Here is a 27,830-nt window from a genome sequence, read left to right as displayed (position 1 = left end):
TGGGGGAGGAGGTGCGTGTGTACAAAGTGAAAAGGGGTGTGTGTGTGTTGTGGTCCAAACCCAAGGAGGAACACGCGTGTACAATACTTTTTGAGACTCATAAGATGTGTGGGGAAGGAAGGTAAAGGTAGAACTACCTGCCAAGGGTTGAAAAAGGGGGGGTTCGTAGTTGAGAGAGAGAGAGATAGAGAGAGGGGGGTGTGTGTGTGTGTGTGAGAGAGAGAGAGAGAGAGAGAGAGAGAGAGAGGGGGTGGGGAGAGAGAGGGAGGGGGGGGGGGGGTGGGGTGGGGTGGGTGGTTTAAAGAAAAAAAAGTCTATGAGAGAGCATAGTTTTTGTGTGAAATATAAACTAGCGTTGAAAAATGGGAGTGTGGGAGAGAGAGAGAGAGAGAGAGAGAGAGAGAGAAATAGGCCTAGAGAGAGAGTTTTGCCCTGTGTGTGTGTGTTTGAGAGTGAAAGAGAGAGAGAGAGAGAGAGAGAGAGAGCATAGTTTTGTGTAAATCGTAACATAGGCTAGTGCTGTAAAATGGGAGAATGTGGGGGAGAAAATACCAGGGAATGAATTTGTGTTGATGTGAATGGACCCTCGAATTGCGGGCCGAGTGTAAAAGAGCCCCCATCCCCATTTTCCAAAGCCCTCGGTCCGCCAACCGGCCTCCCCTCCATCTCTCTCTCTCTCTCTCTCTCTCTCTCTCGCCTTCGCTTGGACTGCCTCCATCGCCAGCCTCTCTCTCCTCTCTCTCTCTCTCCCTTTCATCAGCTGCCCTCTTCATTGCCTGCCGCTTTCATTGATTCTCTGAGCAATAAATTTAGGGTTTCTCAATCTTAGGGTTTCGCAATCTTAACCCCTCCCTGGCCATGGAGGACAAGTCGTACGTCGAGTCCAAGCTCGGTGCCCCAACATGGCTCAGCGGGGCCGTGCAGCAACAGCAGCAGCAGCAAGTGCGTCCCTCTCAGCCCGGCACCGCAAACTCTGCTGGCTCTTCTTTTGTTAATGAGACCCAGCAGCAGCAGCAGCCAAGCCACGACACCTCGCGTAAATGGTGCGGGTGCGAGGCAGGAGGGCAGTGCGTGCAGTGTAGCTTTATGCATCTTCAAGGTGGAGCTGGCGGTGGAGGTGGCTCTTCTGTTCAGGGGAACGGTAGTAACAACTCCAACTCTAACACTAACCCTAATTCATGGATGACGTCTGCAGCTATGGCAATGGCGGGCTCAAAGGTTTCTGTTTCAACTACAGCGGAAATGATTGCAGGAATTGGCGTTGCAGCGACCAATCATAACCAGCAGCAGCCTGCAGCCGATGCTGCAGGCTTAATGGCAATGGCGAGATCGGGAGCGGAGTTAACGCAGTCAGCGCAAGGAGGAAGGGGAAATTTACTCGATCTACACTCGGATACGGCAAACAGCAGTGATCTGGTTGAAGGGGAGCAAGGGGGAGGAGAGCATGGCGCAGGAGGCCATAGTCAGCAAGACAGTCAAGCTCTCTGGCAGAGCGCGCGGCTCAAAGCGGACATCTCCATGCATCCTTTATACGATCAACTGCTTGCGGCTCACGTCGCATGCCTTCGTATTGCGACCCCCGTGGATCAGCTTCCTCGCATTGACGCGCAGATCGCGCAGGCGTCGCAAATTGTAGCCAAATATGCTGTGCTCGGCCATAACCATCTCCTTGTAGGCGAGGAAAAAGATGAACTCGACCAATTCATGGTGATTTCCTTTCGTTGACAATGTCCGCCATAAATATTAGCTCCGCTTTCGTTGCACCTCGCTCTCCCTTTGCAGCTTTCTGTGCTATTTTCTCTATCAGCGGTGCATCTCTCACCTTTCTATCATTGTCTCTGTTCGCCATGTCCGAAAGCTCTGATGTACACTAGTCCCGCCATCTCGCCTTACATCTTTATCTCAGCGTTATCCAAAGCTACTCACGTTTGCTTCGTCTGGCTTGCATATTATACGATCCTTTCAGCTTGTCTGCGCCTCGCAGAACCTTGACAATCATTTCCGCCATTGTGCGCTCAAATTAAGCAATCTCTGTCAGTCCATCTCTCTCATTTCCTGAAGACTATCCGAGAACCAGAAATGGACCTTTCCCCTTCCTTAAATTTGATCTTGACGAGTCTTCTTCCATCGCTCCTCATTCTCTCTCTGTGTGTTACTCTCTGCCTCTTTAATTTCTTCGATTCAACTCCTCCCAGAATCTCTTCTGAGCTTTTGGCTGGGACATACTTGGCGCCTGTTGCATCTGTTTGCCATCGTTTAAGACTTGTTATATGTTGGGAAGAGTCTTGTAGAACGTGCCCTTGCAATTGAAAAGCTCTCTTTTTTCATCTTTCCAATTCTCCTAGCCACCGCGTCAGAATTAATTTGACAAGAAAGAAATTCATCGTAATGCGCACTGTGAATTCATTTTGAAGTGACTGCCAAAGTGAGTTTTTGACAAAGCTGAAAGGGAAAGTGCTCTTTTGGTGCATGCAGGCTCACTATGTGCTGCTGCTCTGCACATTCAAAGAGCAGCTTCAGCAGCATGTGCGGGTTCACGCAATGGAAGCGGTGATGGCGTGCTGGGAGCTAGAGCAGTCTTTGCTCACGTTAACAGGTGAGCCAGAAATTGGCGCAGAATATTGTTGTTCGAAATTTCAGCGCATTTGCTAGCGTGTGCGTCGACGTTCCCTGTGCTCCAGGGCTCTGCATAAGGCTAGCAACTTGAGGCTAATTTGAAGCGAGCCTGCAATGCAGGGTGATTGTTAACTCAAGCTCAGCAGGGGACTTGAAGGGTTCCCTTAGCTTGAGCCATAGCTTAGAACTTCGCTGATATTGTTGTGCAGCATAGTGGAACCATTATTCTATTGCGTACGCGCCATGGAAGGAAGCTTCAAGCTCTGCAAGGTACTAAACGTGTGTACTATTTGTATTGAGCAGGTGTATCTCCTGGAGAGGGGACGGGAGCAACAATGTCGGATGATGAGGATGACCCAGGCGAGAGTGATCCGAGCATCTACGATGCGGGCTTTGATGGGCACGACAGCGGAGCCTTTGGACCTCTCATTCCGACAGAAACCGAGCGCACTTTGATGGAACGCGTTAGGCAAGAGCTGAAGAGCGAGCTCAAAAATGTAAGGAGCAGAAACCCTAACCCTATGTATGTCTGAAATGTAGCTCGACCACTCTCTCTCTTATGTTCGCAGCATAACCCTATCCCTAACCCTAAAGGCTTCTGGTTTACGTGACTACAGGGCTACAAAGACAGGATTGTGGATGTAAGAGAGGAAATTCTGAGGAAGCGTCGAGCTGGTAAGCTTCCTGGTGATACCACGTCGGTGCTGAAGGCCTGGTGGCACGCTCACTCCAAGTGGCCCTATCCAACGGTAAGCACTTCTAACTACCAACAACGATCTGCATGTCTATTTAACTAATTTTGGATGTTTGCTGTCTGAATGCTTGCAAATTGCAATCTTCCTTTACTGATGAATAAATAGTTTAATAATTTCAACTTTGAAGACTTATTGCGAGTCATTGGGGCTGTTTCCCGCCTCAGCTTGTTCTTTTCCTGCTTGATAAATACTTGAAGCACAACTTATCCTGGTTATATGAAGAGATTTTACTCTCTGTAATGTAAAAACTCTATAACTTTTTCTAGGCAGAGCAATTAGTATATGAATGTGATGCAAAGTTCCTCAAATCCTCATGGTACCTGAGGATGATTTCTAGAGAATATTACAACAATTATCTAGTGCAAAGTGGACTTTGTTCATGTTAGACCCTACATGAGCCATCCTTACAAAAAGACTAAAGCTTCAGAAGGTTTGGCTATAACCACCTTGTTATATTAAATTTTAGCTTACATAAGCTACTTTTCATACTTTTCCATTTTTTGTTTAGACTATACTATTTTTGGCTATTCATTGATCGTAATAATGAGACGTCACTTATATGCACCAAATGTCCCTATGCTATCCCTATATACGCATCAACCTTTGTATAATATACTTGGTTGTCATTTTCAACCCTCATTTCTTACACATGTGACACCATATGGTAACTCTTAATGAATATCCTAGGGAATTGAGGTCTGACAAAGTACAATTGGATCCAAAACGATCTATCAAAATTAAGTTCAAATTTGTCTCGTTGAGTCAAATTGCATGTATTTGAGTCCAATTAAATGAACGTGGGTACAATTGAGCCCAATTGGATAGAAATGGGTGCTCTTGATATCTACTTGTATACAATTGGGTCCAGTGAAGTACAATTAGATTTTCAATTGCATGAAAGTGGGTGTAATGAGATATAACTAGCTTAGGTTCAAATTCATGAAAGTAATTAAAATTCGTACAATTGGATCCAAATGACATGATCCGAATACAATTGACTTTCACTTCAGTATAATTAAATCAAGATGGCACTACACTCAGTCCAATGGAGTCTACTTGCATGAAAATTGGTCCAATTGAGTGTAATTCATAGTTACCCAAAATGAAAAATTAAAACGAGGAACAGAACGTGTACGCGATTCCATTTCTTATTACCAATACTCATGTCTACAATACGGAGCGGGGATCATTTGAAACGTGAAGTTGGAACGGAAATAGGAATGGAAAACAGAGACCAACCATTCCTTGTAACTATGGTGCAATTGGATACACTTGAGATCTACTTGAGGGTAAGTGGATCCACATGGGCCTAATCAAACCTAAATAGGGGTCAATTGGATCCAAGTGACTACAGGTACATGCAATTGAGTGAATTTGGATGTGATTGAGTCTAAATAGTAGATACACTTGATGTCTGTTTGTGTACAATTGAGTCCAATGGCATCTAAATTGCATGAAGTTTGGTTCGACAGAGGCAGTTATTGGATCCAATTGAGGTTCATAAATTGTCGATCTAAGATTAGTTGAAGCACACCTAGAATTGGATACAATTGCTACAATTGAGATGTAAATAGATCCCATTGAGTATGATTGTGATTATGAGATGAAAATGAGTATAATTAGGTTAGAATAATTCTAAAGTGAGATTTAATTGAAAAAAATAGGGTATAATGAATTTCTGAAGGAGTGTAGTAGGTGTATGATTGAGTCTAATTAGATATAAATGAGTCTAAATAGGTCTAAATAAGTGTCATGGAGAGCACAATTGAGGTCTAAATGAGTGAAATTGGGATCAATTTAGTGCAATTGAGCTGTGATTGAATTCAATTGGGTCTAATTTAATATAGTTAATTGTAATTAAGGTCTAATTGATTGCAACTCGATATAATTGAGATCTTACCAAATGAAATTGAATGAAAGTAAGCATAGTTGATTCTAATTGTGAGCCCAAATTGGATGCCTAATTGAGTGCATGCACGAAGAGGTTCAATTAAGTTCTTATTCACCATAATTGAACATAATTGAGGTCTTAGTGATTGAAATTGAATGTAATCCATGTCTAGTAAACTATAATTAAATATAATTGAGGTCTAATTAAATGAAATTGTCTAGAATTAAGCTTAATCAAGCTCAATTTAGTAAATTAGACATAGCCAAGTTCAATTGAGGTCCAATCAAGTGAAATTGGGTGATTCACTCCATTGGGTACAATTCAGTGTAACTAGATTCATTGAATTGAAGCTTCACATGGGCTTTGTCTACCAAAATTGACAAAGTGGCGATGGCATTCACACACATAAGTGCAACAAAGCTCTCCCCTTGTGGATTTTTTTGAACATTAAACTTGATGGATTCCTTTTCTCAAAACTCACACGATAAGGTCCATGCAACTTTCTCCTAACAAAAAGAGTGTAGATATACAATCCTCTTCTTGAATATTAGTAGATAAGAGGGACACTCAATCATTCCCTAAGCAATCAGGCTTCAAAAGCATACCTCTCCCTTACACAGAGGGTTGGTCAAAATAGAGTATTTACACATAGGGTCTACTTGAGGATTTTCTTCCTCACGTCTCTAAATTTTCCTTGTTATTTGTTGGTCTTGTTCTTTGCCATGCACTTGTTTAGTACATTACATAGGGTTGATGGCTTGGTCATTGACATAACACATATCTCATCTGCACGTCACGAGGTTCCCAATTAGGAAGGCATTGCCATCTTGTAGATGGTAGTGGCTAATGCTTTTTGTGCTTACTATCCGTCTTGTAAGAACATATTTTTTGCCACTAAACCTAGCAATGTACATTTCTATCTTCACACTATGATAATTTTATGTGTGCTTATTGTGAGAGCTAGATACAATCACCCTAGGATGGTAAGACCTTCCTCATGGGCTACCAATATGTGCACAATTGATATATAGACATCAATTCCATGTGATAAGCAACATATGACTAAACTAATAAAGCATCAACCAATAAGAAACCAATGAAGAATAAAAGGCAAGCCACAACTAAAAAGAACAAGTATGGTGGCAATAATTGCAACAATAGCATATACAAGAACGATATAAGATGTTTGAGAGAGAAAATGCTTGAATCAATAAGTAAGCATAAACCATATGTAAAATCTTGTTGAACACTATCCACGTACAACTGATTGCACTTTAAAGCTCTAATCAGGCAAAGAGTAATGACTTAACTAAAAAGTATCATTACTTAACCAATCAACTCAGGCAAAATTAGCACAACTCACACCCATAGTCAAGTACTAGAGTGGAGTCAAGTAATGAAAGACACATCCTTTAAGTGATACAAACATATGACAAAAGCAAAAAGTAAATCTACAATTACAACATACTTAATAACCATAATAAAGACTTTACAACAAATACCATCTTATTAAGCATTACCACAAGAGTTAAAGTAGTGCTTCAAGATTTTAGATCAAGAACTTGCTAGTGTCTTCAATTCATTGAAACTAGAGCTAGGAATGCTAGTCCTTGTTGGCTCCAATGCCATTTGCTCATATCAATGGCTATGTTAAATTAGCCATTGCATCATTCATGATAAGAGCATGCCTAATGAGAGACTAATTACACTCTACCAATAAAATGCAAAGGCATAAAATTTGTGTAAATGCTAATTGATTAGGTTATTGATGTAATGTGCAGTGGAAGTGATTGATGGTGATTGCACAACATGAGAGCTCAGTGTGCACTCAAGGTTCCTTTTACTTCATGAGAGATGTGCAAAGACTAGGCAGAGAAGAGAGAACGATACTATTAATGAAGATTGAGAGAGAGAGAGAGAGAGAGAGAGAGAGAGAGAGAGAGAGAGAGAGAGAGAGAGTTGAAACTAGATGGGATCCCAAACCCCTCTCCAAGGACCCCTCTCTCTATCGCTAGAGAGGTATTTGCTTTAGATTGCACAAATATTGATACAATGGTCATAGATGTTGAGATGTTTATGGGATCTTGTTCTAGGTGCTTGGTTTTGAGGTTAAAGCCGGATGGAATGCAAAAATGCTAGGGATTCTGCCTAGAATCTGTAATTGCAATAAGGCTATTGATTAATTTGCTATCGTCAATGACGACAATGGATTGAAAACTAAAAAACATTGGTTGAGCTGAGGGTTGAATCTGAAAACACTAGCTAATTTGAGATGATGAGCTGAATTTATAAAATGTTGGTTGATTTGGTGCAAAAACACCAGAGAGGTGCCCAGGTATTGCGGGTACTTTGTGGTAGTACTGAGGGTACTCATTTATGGTTGGCAAGTGAGCCCTAGGGTCACTTATATATGGGATTGGGATAAAAGCTGGGGCGGGCAATGCAACCTAAAAATCCCACGATTTCTTAAATGATGCAAAAATGTCGCTTAATAAGTTGATGAACTAGTAAGGTGATTCACATGCACTTAGATACCTAGGCTGCGTACTAATTAAATATATGGGAACACTCCCTAATGCCTACACGTAGCGGACATTGGTGATGCTCATGTGCAATCAGAGTGTATGAAACTAATTTCTAAATTGTATGGACATGCATGTCATACGTACAAACTCGCAAGGGTGCCATACTACTTTCTAGGTTGTCCTAAATCCTAGAAATAAGAGTTAGCTTGTCCGCATGCACATAGGGTTAGATGTGCATGTGACAATTGAAAAGTGTGTATATAAGCTCCTCTTAGAATATAGACTCTATAATTCAACTACACAAAAAATAATAACTATAATAAATGTGGTATTTCAAGAAGTTCAAGAATACTTTTTCATTAACCAAAGAAATAATCCCTCGTATACTATGTCAAAGGTAGGTGAAAGTTGAGGATAAGGAAATTCTTAATGAATATATCTTGTATGAAACTAATCAGTCTATTGAAACACAACAGAAAAAAGCGACTACTAAAGTGGGGTCTATAGCTCAGCCCTCCTATTGACATTCCTTAGGGAGAAACAACTAGTTTGCGAAGGTAAAGCAAAGTATAGAAGAAGAAAAGAGTCTCCCAACACACCAACTACATGGTTCCAATGGTTGAGATAATAAGCTTTATAAATGAATAAACATCTTTAAAGGAGGCCATAGCTGATTCAAAGTGGAAAGAAGTACAACATAGTCCAAGTATCATAGCATTATGAAGACCAACAGTTTGGGAGATAGGGGATCAACCGCCAAAGAAGAAGGTTATTGACACAATGGATTTATAAGTGAGCTAGGTATAAGATTGATGGCTCATTGCAAAATCACAAAGCACAACTATGGCACAATTTTTTTAATATTTATGTTAAACCAAGAAATCAAGGTATATTTCTACTAAACAATGATAGAAAACTGCAAAAATGCAGCCAAAGGTGAAGAAGCTGAAGGAGAAGCTCATGAGTACACAACATTGGAGATAGTAGTACTAAGTGTGGCAATACAAAGATAAGACTTGACCTAGAGTTGAGGACATATATACAAGCTAGGGGTAAAAACATCCTAACGAGGGAAAAAAGTGTCCCAAAATTTCACATGCATCACTATCATAACATGGGAAAAAACCCTCTTGGGAGTGATGAAGTGAACATGAACTGGCACTCGTGTAAAAAAACGTAACATACTTTATTAGATTAATTGAAAATGGGGAGCAAGTCCAAAACTTCAGCAAAAAGCTTTTAACTTCTCACCTCGTAAAGCTTTTATGAAAAGATTAGCAGGGGTACATAAGCCAAGCTTACCTTTAGTATCTCTACATGGCATAATGATGATTCACCTCAATGGGCTTTATTTGAGAACGGGCTTTTAGACTTCTTACAACTCCCAATATACTCTGATTGCCAATGTAAATTGTCGTGGCATACTTCTACTCAATACCTAAGTCATTCAAACCGAGTTTGAGCTGAACACACTTAGTTGTAGTAATGAAAGTTGCCCTATACTCATTCTCACAACTAGAATTCTCCATTGTATATTGCTTCTTGCTCAACCAAGATATGCAGAGCAAGGAAGAAAATTCACTAGTAGACACTCATACATCATTGGGACCACTCCGATTTGATTCTTAAAAGACATGTAAATTTGGCGGTAATGATTCTCTCTTGGGATACAACAACCCAAGATGTATAGTGTCACTCAAGCTTCAAACTTGTCTCCATATAGGAGTAGCCATAGAGTTTCAATCCTCAAGGTTGAATCTATGCAATAGTATCTAAGTATGCTTTTTCTAATACAGAGCAATGCTTTCATCAACCTGCTTAAACTATATACCCAAATAATGATGCAAAAGATCCAAAGGTGACATTTTAAGATGAATCTCAAAATCAATAATATTTCATCAATATAGAGCACAATGATAAAAAAATAAATCATATGCTCGCTTAATATACAAAGTGCTCTAAGTTAGACTATTCTAAAAACCATGTGTAGCCAAGTAAGCATGAATCTTTTTATCCCAAGAACATGGGGCTTGCTTCAAATCATAGAGTGCTTTCATAAACTTGGACACTTTTTTTTCTTACACTTTTGATAAAAACCATGAGGCATATACTTCCCGATATAAATCATCATTCAAAGATACAGTCTTTATGTCCAATTAATGTATATTTTAACCATTATGAGCTGTCATACCAAATGTATATATGTGACAAATGGTAGTCATATAACAAGTTGAAGCAAAAGTCTCATCAAAATAAATTCCTTCTCTTGAGGATACCTTTTTGCCACAAGTATAGACTTATAACGACCAACACTATCATTAGGTTTACATTTCAACTTGAAAACCTACTTAGTATCAATGGCGTTTTAACTACGAGACCATTTCTTTTGCTTTACAATGGCATCATACTCGTATTGTATTGCAGCTAAATAATTTTTTGACTTTTTTAGTTTATCAAATGACAAAGGTTCATTCTATATATAGATCTGCATCAAGAATTGAATGATCTGTAGTATCATTTAGAACTTGTATAGATTGTATATATACCTGATTAAGACCTACATTTTCACTCTTACCATTAAACATAGCCAATAAAGTATCATGTCTTCTTGGTACATGCTAACAAGGACAAATTGCATACGTCCTTGTTAGCAATATCTAGACTAATCAACTTACGGGTTATTTGTGGATAATGCAACTTGTAGCCTTTGATTTCTAGACTATATAGCTAACAAAATCTCATTTCACAATCTTCATACCAAGCATCTAAAAGCGTGAAAGAGTTGTTACCTATTGTAAAGAGCACAATCTTCTTGCTTCTTTGAGTTGGATAAGAGGCATTGTTGGTACACATGACAATATTATGATCAGAGAGTCTTAAGAGAAGTGAACAAATCATCGTAAGATATAATCTGCTTAATAACACTATCATCAAACTACCACATATAATCCATTGACTCTGTAATACATTTATCATAAATAGATGAATCATAGTGACATTACACACTAAAACACCACTTTGCATCCTACACAATATTTGCCAAATTTGCAAGAAAAATCATCCACAATTTACCTCTTTCTTTAGCATTAAGCTTAGGGTATTGCTTCATTAGATGATCACGTGCTCTATAGTAATAAAATTCCATATATTTAATGTATCTATCACCAGGCTTTTCAAACCTATTAACTTTGAAGTAGTAGGAGTTGTGGAGATAATAATGATACTTGCAGAGACATGACAAGTAGCAACACAACCATTCTTCTTTTTGTCTATAGCCACAAGTTGATTAAACTTTTATTTGATTGGACCTCTTACAAAAATATAGAGACAAGACCAGCAAACTTCAAATCATTAGGTTTACTCTTTGTCAGAGGCTTTGAAAAGGTGGAGGAAATTTTAAGCTAATAAGAATGTAATGAAGCATCAAGATAGGTTTGCATAAGAGTACTATCAAGAATGACCTCAATACATCTACATCCTCCTCCTTGTGTATAGCCTTGGCTCCTTACACAGGTAAGAAACTTTTATCAAATTTGCACATGCACACAAAGAAGCTAGCCTATCCCATGTATATTTTGCAATTTGTACTAAGTAAATATGTGGAGTAATGAAGCACTTAATGAATAGCCAATCAATACATACTCTTGTACATCTGTTGCATCCTAGCGTGTCTACTCAATAATAGATAAAACTTCTCTAGTAACAAGACTTCTAGAACTTGCACCATAATCCAAAGAATATGGTCTTATATTATGCACATGCACTTTGTAATAAGTACATGTATCATGTATTTGTCAAAGTCGACGATGTAGAAGCGTAAACACCAAGGGAAGAGAGAGAGAGAGAGAGAGAGAGAGAGAGAGAGAGAGTAGTCAACCAACCAACCTTGGCAATGAAAGAATGATAATACAATGGAGGATGAGGGTTGCTTATGTAGCATCCTTAGTAAATTTCCCCACCTAGACTTCGACAAATAAGTAAAATAAATACCTAAAAGCCAAACTAAATAATGGGATCACATTTGGCACTTCACTTGAGATGCCAAAACTCGAACACCCTCTTTGTAGCTCATAGTGGACATAAATAGTGAGACCAAGTCGATGAAGAGGCTACCATGGACACCCTAGCAAAGGATCCGTCTAATGGATACACCTCGGTTATGCTACCCCCAACTTTGTACCTAGAAGAATGTGATCTTGAGCATTGGTTGCCTTGTAGAAAATTGAAATGTAGACCACACTACGTCCAAGAATCCGCATTCACAAACTGTGAACACATCATGTCCGAAATACTTTCCAAACAATGAACTTTGTGTTCTATCCATAATTCGACCAACATCAATGGATCGATACATTGATCCATAGTGTTTTAGATTCGTCTAATTGGTTCCTTGGTAGATGCATGTGCCTTGAACCTACGATTTCAAACATCGATAGCCTCAACTCCAACCCAAGGGTCCAAATTAATTATACAGAGCATTGTTTGCCCCTCTCCGCCACTCACAAGCCTCTCTTGCGCTGAACCTAGTGGCAATACTTGCACTTTGCCTAGAAATCTGACGTTGAGGGCACTGTGGCCGCCACCACATGTGCCGTGCCGATCTCCTTTTTCAAATCTTTATTACCGTAATCTCTGTCTAGCTTGCTTTTGTCTTTGTCTATCTGCGAGTTCCTACTTTTTCCTTTGGCTTTAAACTCCCAAGCCAAACAAAGCGTCTTGTCCCAATATAACAAGTGTTGTCGTACCTCATGGGTATCGAGGCAGCTAGTTGAGTACTAGTATTACCATCCTTGTCAAGCTTGCCTTTGCCATTGTCCTCTAGTGAACCTTGACCATTTTCTTTTGGCTTCATAATCTCAAGCTAAAGAATATTTCTATTTCCTTGAGAACTTTGGTTGAGCTTAGGCCGCTAACTCGATGGTTGATCTGCTATCCACAGGCACTTGTTGGTTTTGGTTGATGTCATTGGCGCTCAAGCAAGGGAGGGCCATCTTGAAGGTATAATGCCTACAGAGTTGATGTCTTCCTCCTTATAATCTAATAGGCTCCAAAAGATTCCACCAAGCCGCTTAAGAAACTCCGTGGTGACCAACTCTTAAACTAGCATTTCAAGGTGCTTGCCAAAAAAAGGTCCAAAAAGAGGCCAAACTTGTTGGCCTTTTCATAGGCGTTTTGAAATGCAACAAGTTGGTGGGAGCTTGAACTTTTGTCAAGCTTGCTAGTCTCCCCAAAGCCTTGTGTATCAAAACGCATGTGCCAAAACACCTTCGGTGTTCAAAGCAGCGTCTCAAGACAATGTCTTGACAAGGTGGAATTGAGCCGATGAGTGGGACACTGCTGACGGGCGTATTAAAATGCAGCACAAGAAGCAAAAACATTGGCCTATGCCTAGCATTTTGAGATACTGCGACATCTTTCTTAGGTTGTCATTTGGTGCGAGCCCGATTTTGTAGCCAATGACCAGCTTCCCTTCGAACTCTTTGAAACGCTTCACCCACCGCTTACGAAAATGCTATCGTCGGACAAGCTCTATCGATAGAGTTTTGAAATGCTAGCTACTTATACAACCTAGAAGACATGCAGGGAGGGTACAAGGGACATCAGTAGAGGAACTAGCACTGGCGTTTGGAGATGCCGCCAGGATGATGGAGATAGATGTTGCCGGTTCTCTTCTTCTTCACGGGTTCTCTTCTCTGAGCACTAAGCTCTAAAACCATGGAGCATTGGTCATGGAGCCCTAAGCTCGGATACCATGTCAAAGTCGATGATGCGGAAGCATAGAGACCAATGAGAGAGAGAGAGAGAGAGAGAGAGAGAGAGAGAGAGAGAGAGAGAGAGAGAGAGAGAGAGAGAGAGAGCTGAACCAACCAACCTTGGCACTGAAATGATGATAATACAATGGGAATTGAGGGTTACTTATATAGAAACCTCGATAAATTTTCCTACCCAGAGTTGGACAAATAAGTAAAATAAATACCCAAAATCCAAACTAAACAATGGGATCACATTGGGCAGCTTACTTAAGATACCAAAACTCAACAATATTCCCGAAGTAGACGGTTGTCTTTACGTTGTTTGTTTTTAGTGGATAGAATGCAAAAGCTACATAAGTCTTTTATCAAGGAATAATTGCACAAAACGAGTTTGTGCTAAATAGAACAACCCTTAGAAGACTAAAAAGTGCTTGTTTTGTAGTTCAATTTACACTATAAAAAAACTTGGTACAATAGGTTAAAATTGCTCGATGCAGTATTGTGGTAGCCTAAAGTTATATTGCCCTACAAACGCTTAGCAAAAATTACCTCAATCCAAGAAGGTTGCTGGCAATGTATGTCAAAGCCTGCTCTCATGCCAATTATTGGATATGTGATTGGAAGAATGCATACAAAGATGGAGAGGAAGATATAGAATTTCAAGAGCATACAACACATTATTTACTGTGCCAATACAAAGATAAGACTTGCTCTATGGTCTATTGCTTGCAACCATAGACAATGGGATTGACCCTATTGTCATCAATCACAAGTATGTTCTTCATATACAAAAAGTTTCAAAGGTTTCTAGGACCTAGGTCTTTTACTCCTATGCATTTTTTGATAAATTATATCTTCATGATCTATCTTCTAGAGAAATCATTTTTTGTTCACCATCGTACGAATTCTATTATGCAAATTTGAGAAATTTTTCCATGATGTGATTATTGCAAGGGTGTGAATATGAGCGTGCTTCTATATTTCCACTATGTGGTGTGTGAGTGTCTTGGGTGCTAGTTTCTATATGTGGATGGTCTATTTGTAATCAAGATAGTAGCTTTGTTTAGTTTGATGTAGTGTAGTCATAGTAGCATAGCTATGGTTTGGATATTGTGCGTATGCTATACATTGTTATTTAAGCATTTTGTCATAGGTACAATCATCTTGACCCTCAATGATGACACCATAGGATGTGATATGCCAGCTTTCCTCCAATATCAGACATGTGGTAGTAGTTTTTACTTTCCTACTTTCAATTTTATAATAGTTATGACATGCATAGGTGAGTACAACTCGAGTATGTATTAGAAATAATTTTCTTATTATGTACATTTTCTTTTTGTCAATATGGGTGAGGCATGGCTCTTTCTTGATCTTCAATCACCTCTATGTCAAGAGCTTTTTTCAGTATGCTTGGCATGTAGGAGTATTTAATCCACTTCAAAGAAGCTTAAGATTCATTAAATGTTTGACATTATAGATCGTATGTAATCGTAATTTTTTTATTATAGTTTCTTTTTGGTGACATGGGTAAGGCATGGCTCTTCCTCTTCTTTCACCTCTATGCCAATAGTTCTTTTGGGTTGCTTGGCATGCAAGAGCATTTATTCTAGCCTAGAGAAGCTTCATGATCTACTAGACCTTTATGAAATTATAGATATCGTTGTAACAGATTGTAATCGAAAAAAAGTTGTAAAAAAAATACTCCATAGGGATATTTTGTTAAAGACTAGTGTTCAAGGCCAAAAGGGATATCATTCACTTGCTATCTATATGTTCTTCTTTGCATAGTTGTTGCATGTGTCAAATTGCCTTGAGGGTTGGTCTTGGAGTAGGTAGTCTAAGATATCATCTCTCAAGTCCATTGATTGGATCTGGTTCTATTGACTATATCTAAGAGGTAAAGTATGACTCACGACTATAGGAATACACAAGAATTAGTATACAACTTACACGACCGACCATTGGCTGATGCCAATTGTGGTTTCAAATTTTTTTCAAATGAAGTTCTTCTTTCCTAGTGGAATGGGACATCCAATATATATAGACCAATTGGTGATTCTTTAGTATGTAGAATTATATGATATTAGTAAAAGAATTACTATGATATTACAAGAATCACTAAAAGGATCTTCTCTATGATTGTGGAGGTATCACGGACCCGCTTTTGATCCTCACAGAATGATGTGGGTACATACATTCTCTAATTTGAGAGCCTTCTCAGCGTGAAGTTTGGACTAAACATAGGACATGATACCATATAGCTCGGATTTCACTACCTCGAGAGCCTCCTTAACATGAATTTTGCACTAAACATGGACATGATGCATATAGCTAGGATTTTTTGTAAAGCACCACTTATAGTGATTGCATGAATCTAAAAATGGGTGAAAATAATAGCAATATCTAGGAGGGATTTGTCCTCTTAACTTGAAGAAAAGCCCTACTTCAAGGGTGACGTAATGTCGGAACGCAATTCTTGATGTTTGGTTATGATGGCTACTACGGGTTGGCATTCTAGAGGCTACAAACCTGACAATTGGGTTCTATCATAGGAGGATAGAGGACAACCAACCTATGTAGTGCACAAATGGAGGGGGTCCTATAGGTAGGGAGCAAGGCCCGAGTATATTGGGATTGGTTGGATGGAGGTGCAAATGTGCATGTGCATCATCTCTCTCATCGAAATGAGTCCATGTTTGCACCTACCACACCAAGGTGCTATTCTATTAACCTTTTTGGAAAAGAGGTAATGATGGATACAAGTCTATGGAACGGATGGAATCTACCTTAGATACGAACAGTAAAACATGCATGATGACTTGCATTAATTTTTGTTTTGAAATACTTGAGAATAAGGTATTCCACTCAAGAAGAGCTTTCATTTGATTCCCATATTGATGTTTTGTTATCAATTTTGTACCGATTCATGAATATTTTGGAAGCTTCTAGTCAAGGACTAAAACAATCTAAAAGGAATATTTCAAAAGAAATACAAGTGCCGAGATTCTTGTTATATATGTATGTAAGGATACTTGGCAAAGACAAAAGGCAATTCACTCTTTTTTCCTTATTACAAAAGGTGAGACACTTGTGCCAATACACTTGAGATATGTTTTAGACAAGTGGCAAGGCAAAACTTATGTAAATGCTATCACATAACCTTCTTTTTCAGACGCAAGTTCATCTATAACAACGACTCCTTTTCTGTCAAATTTTGAGCATCACCTACTCTATAATCTCAGCCCAAGAAGCCTCTACACTACCATAATCATTGCTCTCTACATGCTACTTCTCTCCCCCCTTGAGCTCTACATGCTACCTCTCTCCCATTTAAGATTATATAAGGAAGGAAGACATTGGAGGAAGTGTTTCCAAAGCGATTGCATGAAGAAGAACGCATGAGAAATTTGTTGCTTAATTTTCTTCATTGAAGAACATCACTCTCACGCATTCGATGTGCGAGAGGAAACAACAGGTTGTGTGACCCATTAGTAGAGCTTTGGGTGGTACCAAATGGGTGTGTTTTGTTAACACTTGTATGTACTTGCAACACACGCAAATGAGGGGAGGGAAGACAAGTTTTTTTTCTTGCGTATTTGATGGTGACTCCATGCTGAATATTCAGTCTATACACTCGTTATTCCAGAGGAATAACATATTCTTGTGAAAGGGCTTGGCCATTCTAGGTCAAACAGGCAAGTTTCATCGGTATTAGAGCAAAGTTACCTTCCTTACCTTTGGAGTAATTGAAGGCGGTCTTGGGTTTAAAGACTTTTTTTTCCCATAAAGATGTCAATCTACAGAGAGAGATCGAGGTCAATGACACATTACAATCGTTCAAAGAATTTCTCTTTCTCAAAAAGGGAATCCTCCTTCAAGAGTAGCAGCCATGAGAAATCAATCAGCCGACACTAAGAAAAGACTCCATCATCATCTCATATTCACATCCATAGAGAAGAATCAACAAAGCTTGAAAAGAAGCTTCTTCTCAACACATAATTAAGAATTAGTTGTGAAATCCTAATGTGCAATTGGTGGTCGCTAGGAAGGCAATCACAAATTTAAAGGTAACTCACTTTGAAGATTTTACATCTTGGAGACCCATTGTGTTTGCCAAGGAATAACTATTAAGGTCGAAAGGCATTGTTGGTCCGTACTCCTCCAAAAATACTATTTCTTGGAGCCCTATGCAATAGCCTTTTCTCATCATTCATCAATGGAGCCGCATACAAAGGAGAAGACGATAGACAAATTGAAGAATGAGAGGAAGAAAAAAGAAACTTGCAAGCTAGGAGATAAGAGCATGAAACCTTCTTACTTCAATGGAAAGGGAATAGACAATAATGCAAAGGCATTGCTTTCATTAGAGAATTTGATTTAGCCTTCAAAAATTGCAACTTTTTTGAAGAGTCTATGCTTCATAAATAACATAGATTCTAAAACTTGGGAGGAATTGAAAGAGATATTCACATCTTGATTTCTCCCAGCAAATTTCAAGGAGAACGTGTGTACATAATTGGATAAGCTGGACTTGAGAGGATCATGTGGAAGGATATATTGACCGCTTTTGGGATACGTACCTCAATGTAAGCGATGATAAAGTTATCTGGAAGTTTGAAGATGGACTACATCCATGTTTGAAGCCTCTTATGCATGTCTAAAAAAAAAAAAGGGAAGAATAAGAAAATTTGAACTAATTGTAGGGAGTTAGTCTTGAACACAAAAGCTCGTGATATGTAGTGGAGGATAATGCAAAAGGGTTCTTAAACAAATGAAGGTATCAAAGAGAATCAAGATTGACGAGACACAAGGAAAGAAGATCTTAATATCTTCTAAAGCATCGAATGATCCACTTGAATTTCATGAAGAATCTATGTATGTCTTGCAACCACAACTGATTGTTCTTCACAAAGAAAGGAGAGGACCCAAACTTTTCGATTGAAGGATTACATAATTGGACATGTGTTCTTGTGTCTATGAAACCATGATTGATTAGATATACTCATGTCCCTAATTGGGAACGTACAAATGGCCATAAAAAGCATGAAGAACTGTATCCTCTTACCCTTTTAGGAAAAGGGATATAGATGGATACAAGTGAACGGAATGGATGGAATAAACTTTAGGCACAAACACATCAAAACATGCATGATGGCTTGCATTGAGTGCTTTTTTGAAAATGCTTGAGCATTAGATATTCTACTCAAAAAGGGCTTTCATTTGATTCCCATATTGATGTTTATATTGACATTTTTCACCAATTTTAGAATGCTCTAAAAGCTTCTGAATCTTGTAGTCAGAGGCTAGAAGAATCTAAAAGGAGTATTCCAAAAGCGACAAGTGTCAAGACAATTGTCACATGTGTAAGAACAATTGTCAAAGACAAGAGAATTCATTATTTTTTTCTTTTGACGAAAAGCAAGACACCTATGCCAAGACACTTAAGACATGTAAGGATACTTGTCAAAGAGAATTCACCTTTTTGACAAAACCCTTGTAAACGCCATCACATAACCTCCTTTTCAAGAGGCAAGTTCATCTATAAAAGCAACCCCATTTCCTTGAATTTTGGAGCATCACCTCATTGTTGAAATTACTCTTTAATCTCAACCAAAGAAGCCTCTACAATCTTCCCTACAATCATTGGAAGACATTGGAGGAGGTGTTGTGAATTGATCACATGAGGAAGCCATTGCTAAATTTCTCTTCCTTTAAGGACAACACTCTCATGCATTTAACATGCAAGAGAAGACAATCGGTTATGTGACCCATTGGTAGACCTTTGGGGTGACATAGAGACGGGTACAATCCTCCAATTCTTCTTTGTGCTTGTAAGGGAAATACATGCAAATGAGGGAAAACCAACAAGATTTTTCTCTTTCTTGTTTGATGTTGACTCCATGGTAACTTTTTAGACCAGACACTTGTAATTCTCGAGGAGCATATTTTTATGAAGGGGCCGGGCTGTTCCGGGTCAGCTCTCTCTCTCTCTCTCTCTCTCTCTCTATACATATATATATATATATATATATATATATATATATACATATATGTATATATATATATATGTATATATATATATATGTATATGTATATGTATATATATGTATATATATATATATACATATATGTATATGTATATATATGTATATATATATATACATATATATACATATACATATATGTATATATATATATACATATATGTATATGTATATATATGTATATATATATACATATATATATATATATATATGTATATATATATATATATACATGCCCCTCTCTGAAGCTCTAAGCGGATATTGGTATTTATCTTTTCATGCAAAGTGTTAATGGGAAGTAATAAACCTATGATGTGTCAAAGGCGAGTTTCAATTACTCACTTTTAGTCCTGCATAGCGTGTATGGTCATAGAGATATTGAGTATCTTACTACTACGAGTGCACACTTGTCTTAGAGTCCAATATGCACAAATCTATATAGAGGACTTATGTAGATGCAGCCCCTTATGCCGCTCACAATATCTATAATTGCAAGCTCCTAACCATTCATAGGTGAACCAGAGTATTGCACGTACATTCCCTTTGCATTGGTGCTTATCATTAAATAGTGGTATTTGAAATACCAGTTATGTACACTCCTATGCAGCATAAGCTCGTAGTCTAACAAGTAGTATTAGAGCATTAAGATCATAGAGTAAGTTTGTCTATGCTAGTTCAACTAGCTGTCTTCTGAACATTAGTTGATTAGGTTAACTACTTGTAGGACCATTTAGATTCCATATAATAATATTTCCATATCGATGCCAATTACATGAAATATGCCCATGCACCGCTACATATGATTTATGAGGAAAAATCCCTAAACACTAGATTGGAATAGTGTGAGGCTTCTATCCAACACTTGGTCTCACAACTTACACAATTGTATACAAACCTTGAAAATTCTTGAGGTAGCAAATAGAATTGGTTCTAAGAAGATGCAAAGGCTTAGAAAGAAACGAAAGGGCAAAGCCTTTTTTTTTTTTTTTTTGGGCGATTTGCAAAGGCTCAAAATTGGAAAATTAGGTGCTCCTTTTCTAGGATATTGTGTATAGTTTGTCTAGAATTTTTCCCAGCTCTCTCTCCTCTCTGAAGGATCATGGAAAGCGCAGAACGCACATTTTTCGATCAATTTTGATAATCAGGTGATTTAGTTTGAAAGAAGCTATCAGTACACTGTATGAAGATTGGACCTTGAACATTTTCTGGTTATGAGGTGGTCTAGATGTTTCTGGCAATCCTTCATTGAATGCACTAGTTTTGAAAGGCATGACCTATGTGCATGGGCATTGCTGGGATTAGGATCATGAATTGCGGGCGCTCTCGGCCGTCGGATCTCACCTGGTAAACTAGGGGTGAACTATTTTACAACTCAATCGAGATTATTTCACTGTTCTTATATAAGAATTGAAAGCAGTGAGGGGGTATCCATATTCTGAAACAAGTGAGGACAAATTGAAGACCAAGATCAAGGACACTAGGATTGCCAGCATACACTGTAGTCTTGTTCTATCCAGTAATGAGTACTACAGGCACAGCACCAGTTACCAGATCTCACCAGCAGGGGTGTGGCTGATCATTCTCTGTGTTCATACACATTTGTGCTTACGCAAGTCGCTCACATGCTCATAGGTCCTACACTTACTAAGAGAGAGGAAAACCCAAAGAACTTAGAGACAAGATATCTCTTGAAAGCAGCACAAGATGAATATATTGCACCTACTGATTTTTTCCGCTTGTGCTCTGATTCGATTGTTGTGTATATGCTTGCAGGAAGATGAGAAGGCAAGGCTAGTACAAGAGACGGGGCTGCAATTGAAACAGATAAATAATTGGTTCATCAACCAGCGTAAACGCAACTGGCATAGCAACCCATCATCCACTGCTGCGCTGAAACCAAAACGCAAGAGATGAGAGTGTCGACGGCATCGCGATTGCGTGTCGACGTCCATACAAAAGACCGACAATTACTATGTGTTCAGCATTTTGCTGCTTTGAAGGTGTATGGTGACTGGGAGTTCAGCAATGCCAACAAAAGTGAGTCCTCATGTATTGAAAGGGATATGGTGAAAAGGCTCTCAAAAGAGAGTACATTCTAGTCGATTTATGTATACTAGATTAGCAGGGGTACTAATTATAGGCTGACAAAAGTCTATAATATGCTGTTGAGAGGGGGGCACACATTCTTTGTATAAAGATGCAACAACAAGCCTTCTTTGTATATTGCTTGCATCCATGCAGTGCAGGATCATGTGCCTGCATGCATGAAGGCCGGCTGATCCAGCTGCCAGTGCGAATCTCGCCCGCAAGATATAAAACATTAGCTGCTAGCTTCAGCTGCTATATCTATAGCATCATGCCAACTATATGGTACCAGAGCATGCAATGAAGCCAAGTATTGTACGATTCTCTCGCCCTGTTTTTTGTATAAGCATCAATTGAGGCTTCCAATTTGCTTGTATATAGACTCAAATTCTCCATGTTCTACTTCGCTTGGAATATGGAATGGTGCCAGGGATGATGCTGCTTGTAAACTTTTGTATACTCTGTATGCCAAAAGCTGCATTATATGTGTACTCTCTGTCTGTCTTTGTAAATAATAGGTCTTGAGTTCAAGACTCGTCCTAAAGATCTTTGAGGTCTCTTGGGGTTGTTCCTAGGATGTTAAATGCTCTCTCATTATTATTATTATTTTTTATTTTTTTTAGAGTACAGGAACTTTGAAACACGCACACCCTATGTAGAACGACCTCACAGGTAGGGAGAGAGACATCCCATCACACGCACACTCGCATATGGGAACAATCCCTAAGGACTTGGAACATGTCTTCAAGTTGCCAAGGGGGATTGAACCCAAGACCTTAGGCACAGAGGCTATGAGTACCAACTGAGCTAGCACGCCCCTCTCATTCTCATTATTGGATTTGGCACCTTTTACAAGAAGGCTTACAATTTTTTTAAAAAAATCTAACACGTGCTTATGATCTATGTGATCTCATACTTAAGGTCACCATTAGGGGGGGCCCAAGGCCATTATTGATTGTCCTCATCCCCCAAATCAGCACATAAAGGGAAACATATAGCGTATTCAAATGGGTTTATGTCCTCTAAAAAGACATTTAAATCTAAAGTGTTCTATTCACGGTACTCCTCTCATAGTATTTATGAGGCCCTCATGGAGGATATGCCTTCACCAGAAATCTTGGTTGCTATTGACACCATAATAGAAAAGCGTGATGCCAATAGAAAAAGCTAAACTTACTACTGATGAGGCTCACCCATCTAGGATACAATTGGAGTTGTGCATGCATTAGACAGCTAGTGATTATGGGGATACACAACCCGTGCATAACACATCAATGAAGATTTCTACCTTCAATGTTAAGGGCTTGAATGGCCCTACTAGGCTTTACTTCTTTAATTATTGGATGTCATGAGAGCTAGAGATATATATGGTGCAAGAGCACAAGAGGTATGATAGAGCAGGGCAAACTTTACATTATAGGGCATGCAATGCTTTTATGGTGGAGCCCAACATGGATATTCAAGAGTTGTAACTTGCATTAAAGCCTCTCTAGGGTCCTCAATTGTTTACTGGACCATCCCAATGGTAGATGTTCTACTTTTTCTATCACAGTTGGATGGGGACCTAAAATGGTCGTCAATATTTATGCTGACAATAATCCCAAAAATTGTAAGGATATGTGGCAGTGTCTTGTATCTTTCGATTGTTCTGCAGGACTAGTGGGAGGTGATTTTAATATGGTTTTTCGTATGCATGATACCACTTCAATTGGTGCTATCATTACAAGAATGGAGCATCAGTCTGGGATGATTAGAATGTTGGGAAATGGTATGATTCTTGGCTTGCAACTGATCCTCGTACTTTTGGTTTCACTTTCCACTCCCAGTTTCATACTTCTTCATGGTCTAGATTGGATAGAATTTACTTCATGGGCTCCGATTGGTTACCAAAATTTGTTGAAATTACCGTTGATATACAAGCATCATTATCAGATCATTTTCGTGTGGTTTTGTAGTTGACTAATGCAGTTGATCTACAATCTTTCAAAGATTGTGGATGTGCAAGGCCTTTAATGGTTAATAATTTATTGTTGAATCATGTTGTCTTTAAAAATGTTGTGTACGCAATTTTGGATAAATCCATGGCAATGTTTGCGTTAGAACAACCAGTGCTAGCATGGCATTACTTCTGTTTTGAAATGCAGGGATATTGCATCAGAAATGTAGGCAAGGTTGTGGCTAAGCTGAAAAAGAAGGGAAGTGAGACAGGCCTTTGCTCATATTAAAACAATCATGGCAACAGATGTAACGGGTTTAAATGAGTGCGACATAGCTAGTATGAATGCAGTAAGGTAGTTTTGAAAACTTGTGACACAAAAATGGCTATCCGGGCTAGGTTTCTATGCAAGCAGCAAGAACTTGATATAAATTCTTCTTCAAAGTTTTTCTTTAGCAAGCTAAAAGCAAAACATGCTAGAGAGAGCATTCATAGAATAGTCAGGAATGATGGGAGTGTGTTGTCAGATCCTTTTGCAGTTTTGCGAGAATGTAAGCAATACTTTGAGGAAGTTTTGAGCAAGAAAGTGGATCACTCTCCTGAGAGGCAGCAAGCTATTGATCTGATATTGTCAAATGTGGATCCATGCATTGAGCCAAGTAATTCCAGTAGGTTAAAGGTGCCTTTTGATGGAAATGAAATATTGTAGGTTGTTAAGAAATTAGGGAATGATAAGACCCTTGGTATTTGTGGATTGATAAAGGAATTCCTATTGGCTTATTTGGACAAGTTGGATCCCTTGGTATTAGCAACCATCAACCAAATATGGCTAACTCAATGCATGGACCCTCTACTGAAACAAGGGATCATTAAGATGTTTCCCAAGAAGACTGCTTTCTAAGCTGATTGGGGACCAATCACTATGATGGGAATTCTGTATAAAGTGTTAGTTAAGGCCATTGTTTTTAGAATCTCTCCTTTCCTAAAAAAACACATTCATGAGGCTCAATTACGATTTATTAGGGGTAGATCTATTATGGACACCATATTAACTGTTATGTTGGTATAGAGGCTTGCAAAAAAATTAATCAAAAACTTGTCGCAATTAGACTTTGATAAGTCCTTTGAGTTTATTTGGGAGTTTGTTGTTAAAGTTATGAGCAAGCTTGGGTTTGGGACTAGAATCTCTTTATGTATACTGTTATTGGGGCTAGGCAATGTCTAGAATTATGGTCAAGGGGAGGCTATCCAACGGCAGTGTCAGTGAGAAGGTCAGTGAGGCAAGGTTTTCCATTGAGCCCATTGCTATTTGCAACAACCATTCATCCCTTGTTTTGCTTTTTGAATGCACAAGCTAAGGCTTGTAATCCTAAAGGTTTGCAAATAGGACATGAACATGTGGCTGCCTTGGGATTTGCTGATGACACAATTTCATTTTTGCAGGTCGATAATCTTAATATTTGGAATTGTATGAATTATTTGAGTTTTTACTCTTTGGCAGCATGGTTGGATGTAAACCTAGAAAAAGCTTAGATAATAGATATCTCAACAAAAAATTTCAACATTTTGATATGGAGGGGGAGAGAATCCCGTGGGGTACTAGCTTCAGGAATCTTGGATACGCGAATTGTGTCCAATAAACAAGTCACCAGCTAGGTAGAGGAAAGGATATTTAGTAAAATTGTCAATGAGTGGCCTTTTCATTTGGAGTGAGGATCATTGAGGGTGTTTTGGTTGCTTATTTGTTGTGCTTTTTTACCTCTATTAGATTGGTCAGACAGAGCATTAAATCGATCTAAATCCCACATTTTGAAATTTCTGTGGGGCTCTTCAAAGAAGGCTTGGATAGCCTCGGATTATATTACTATGCATATGGATCTAGGGGCTTGGGTATCAGGAATCTTAGGAATCACATGCTCGCAAGGAGAGCGTCTCATAAAAATCATGTTGAAATCGAATACATGTTGGTCTAGATTGATGTGGTGGTTGATGGATAAAGCTGTTGTGTATTTCCATTATACTTGGGATATTCTGCCTTGCGACAAGTTGCTTTACGCTACTCCTCTTAAACTCTATGGGTCAATTGTAAATACGTTAGGGAAATCTTGGAAATGTGTATGCTCTAAGCTTTTTTGGGCAGGAAGAGCTAGGTATACAAGCAATTTATTAGGAGTAGAGTCTTGATTTTGGAGCTTTGTCTTTAAAAACCCACTTGCTTTGTTGTTGGGGAAGAAAGCACTAACCCTCTTCAAAAGGGGGCTATGCTCAATTGAACAAGTTGTGGACTCTAACAACCAATTGGTTTCTTTTATGATTGCTAAGAGGATCTTCAAATTAGACAATGGACTTAGAGTGGCTTGGGGTGTGTTATGTGCTTGTGTGGCTAATCTACACATGCCATGTAATCAAAACACTACACAAAGGTTCAAAGATTGGGAACTTCCAGACTCATCACTAAATTAATGGACATCATCAACCAAAGGGTTTTATCATATGCCAACCAGTATGTACAATTGACATAAGATGTAATAGCATGTGGAGACTTTCCAAAAGTAAAGATTGGTGACTACAGGCGATTGATCATGTGTGGAATGTACATTGTTCTTATAAACACAAATTTTTTATGTGGAGAATGTTGAGAGAGGTTGTACCCATTGGGCAGTTATTGTCTAGAAAGAACATTTTGCAAGGAAAATGTATCAGATGTAACCAACTGGAAACTATGAAATATATCTTTATGAAATGTGATCAAGTACAGTCCTGGTGGCAGGGTCTTCAACACATGTCTATGCTTCATTGGAATGTAAGAACTACCAAGTTTAAGATTGTTTTTGGATGAGTACAAACTTACAACTCGGGCCTTCACTTATGCTTACCGTTTGTCAGAAATTGGAAGTTAATCTTAATATAGAGTGCTTGAAATTGCACCGTCTTTGAAAGGTTTACTTTTAGTCACTCTTTGCCCTTGAGTCTTGTAAAGAATAGGCTTATTTAGGACTTTCTTGCTTTGACAAAGCAATTGTAAAGGCAAATGCAAGAATATATTGAAGTATTATGAGAAGAGACGGGGAAGAGAGAGAGATGTAAAGATGTAAGATAATGTAATATAGAAACAAGGAATCTTTAAAAGAGAGAGAGAGAAGAGGGGGGGGGGGGGGGGGGGGGGGGGGGGGGGGGGGGGGGGGGGCTCAGAACTATCTAACACGGGTATTAAATAAATCCCTGGCCATTGGATCCATGATGAGGAACTCTGAGTGAGAATCACTAGATGTGCAACGCCATCATATTTTTGAGAAGTAAACAAGGACAAAATTAGTAAACTAGGACAAGGGGGAGTGGATGCTCGAGTTTATTTATAAGCCTTATGTTTTCTTTGAGATCACATGATGCGCACGGGAAAATTGATTAAGCCATCAGCCTTGTTAGGTGGGGGTTCCGAGTTCGAAATGCGTGGGCACATACGGGGGTGCCTTTATTTTGGGCCCCTCATCTGCCTTGAGATTTCCATTAAGGATCACCATCATCAATCCCACCACTCGGACCCCGTGTTAGATAGTGCTAAGGGTGAGGGGCACTTTGAAAATCTCAAACCGTTTACCATGCCCTTTTATCGTGTTTTGTAAAGAGAGAGTCGAAAATGGGCTGGGCAGGGAAGAGAAAGGAGGAAGCGAGGAAGGGGGAGGCATTTTTTGTATTTCAAATATTACCACGAGTATAACCCATTGTTATCACTAGAATTATAGACGCTAATATTACCGCGTCTATTAACGAACCCCGATTAGGCGCTTACACATTCAAATTTTGGTGTTTTCCTTTTTGTTGCTTGTGAAAAAAAAATAAAGAACGTCCCCAAAGAGTTGGTCTAACGGTAAGGCTTTGGCCTCTCAACCTACGGGTTGTGGGTTCAAATCCCCTGTTGGGTCACACTCTAGAGGGACACCTTGTGCTCACCTGGTGTTCACGTTGCTAGGGCTCTTGCCCTTGGACACTCGAGTGCATCCTCCTCTTGGGGTGGGTCACCCGAGGAGGAGGTTCCTAGCTGGTTGCTACGAGTTCTCTCCGTCGTTCCCAGCATGTGGTGCATCAATTAGGTGGCCATGGTGATGCCTACGCGTGGCTCTTGCCCGAGGGTACGCGGCCCTTGCCCGACCATGTAACATGGCTAATATTTGGAAGGGATAAGCACCTCCCCCTGTGGGCCCTCTGGTGTGTCGAAAAAAAA

General features: G+C 39.2%; 1 protein-coding gene across 1 annotated transcript; it reads left to right on the top strand.

Moving 5' to 3' along the window:
* The first annotated feature begins 394 nt into the window (after nt 1-394).
* LOC147437925 (homeobox protein knotted-1-like 7) lies at nt 395-22,163 on the top strand. The gene is made up of 5 exons (XM_086487330.1): nt 395-1,707; nt 2,476-2,596; nt 2,920-3,113; nt 3,234-3,365; nt 21,361-22,163. Exons 1-5 carry the CDS (start codon nt 859-861, stop codon nt 21,499-21,501), a joined length of 1,437 nt encoding a protein of 478 aa, XP_086343456.1. The 5' UTR covers nt 395-858; the 3' UTR covers nt 21,502-22,163.
* Nucleotides 22,164-27,830: the final 5,667 nt, after the last annotated feature.

The sequence above is a fragment of the Adiantum capillus-veneris genome, chromosome 17, assembly GCF_014529385.1.
Source record: "Adiantum capillus-veneris isolate H3 chromosome 17, ASM1452938v2, whole genome shotgun sequence".
NCBI lineage: Eukaryota > Viridiplantae > Streptophyta > Polypodiopsida > Polypodiales > Pteridaceae > Adiantum > Adiantum capillus-veneris.
The sequence above is the reverse complement of the archived record's forward strand: the minus strand, read 5'-3'. Positions and strand labels throughout refer to the sequence as shown.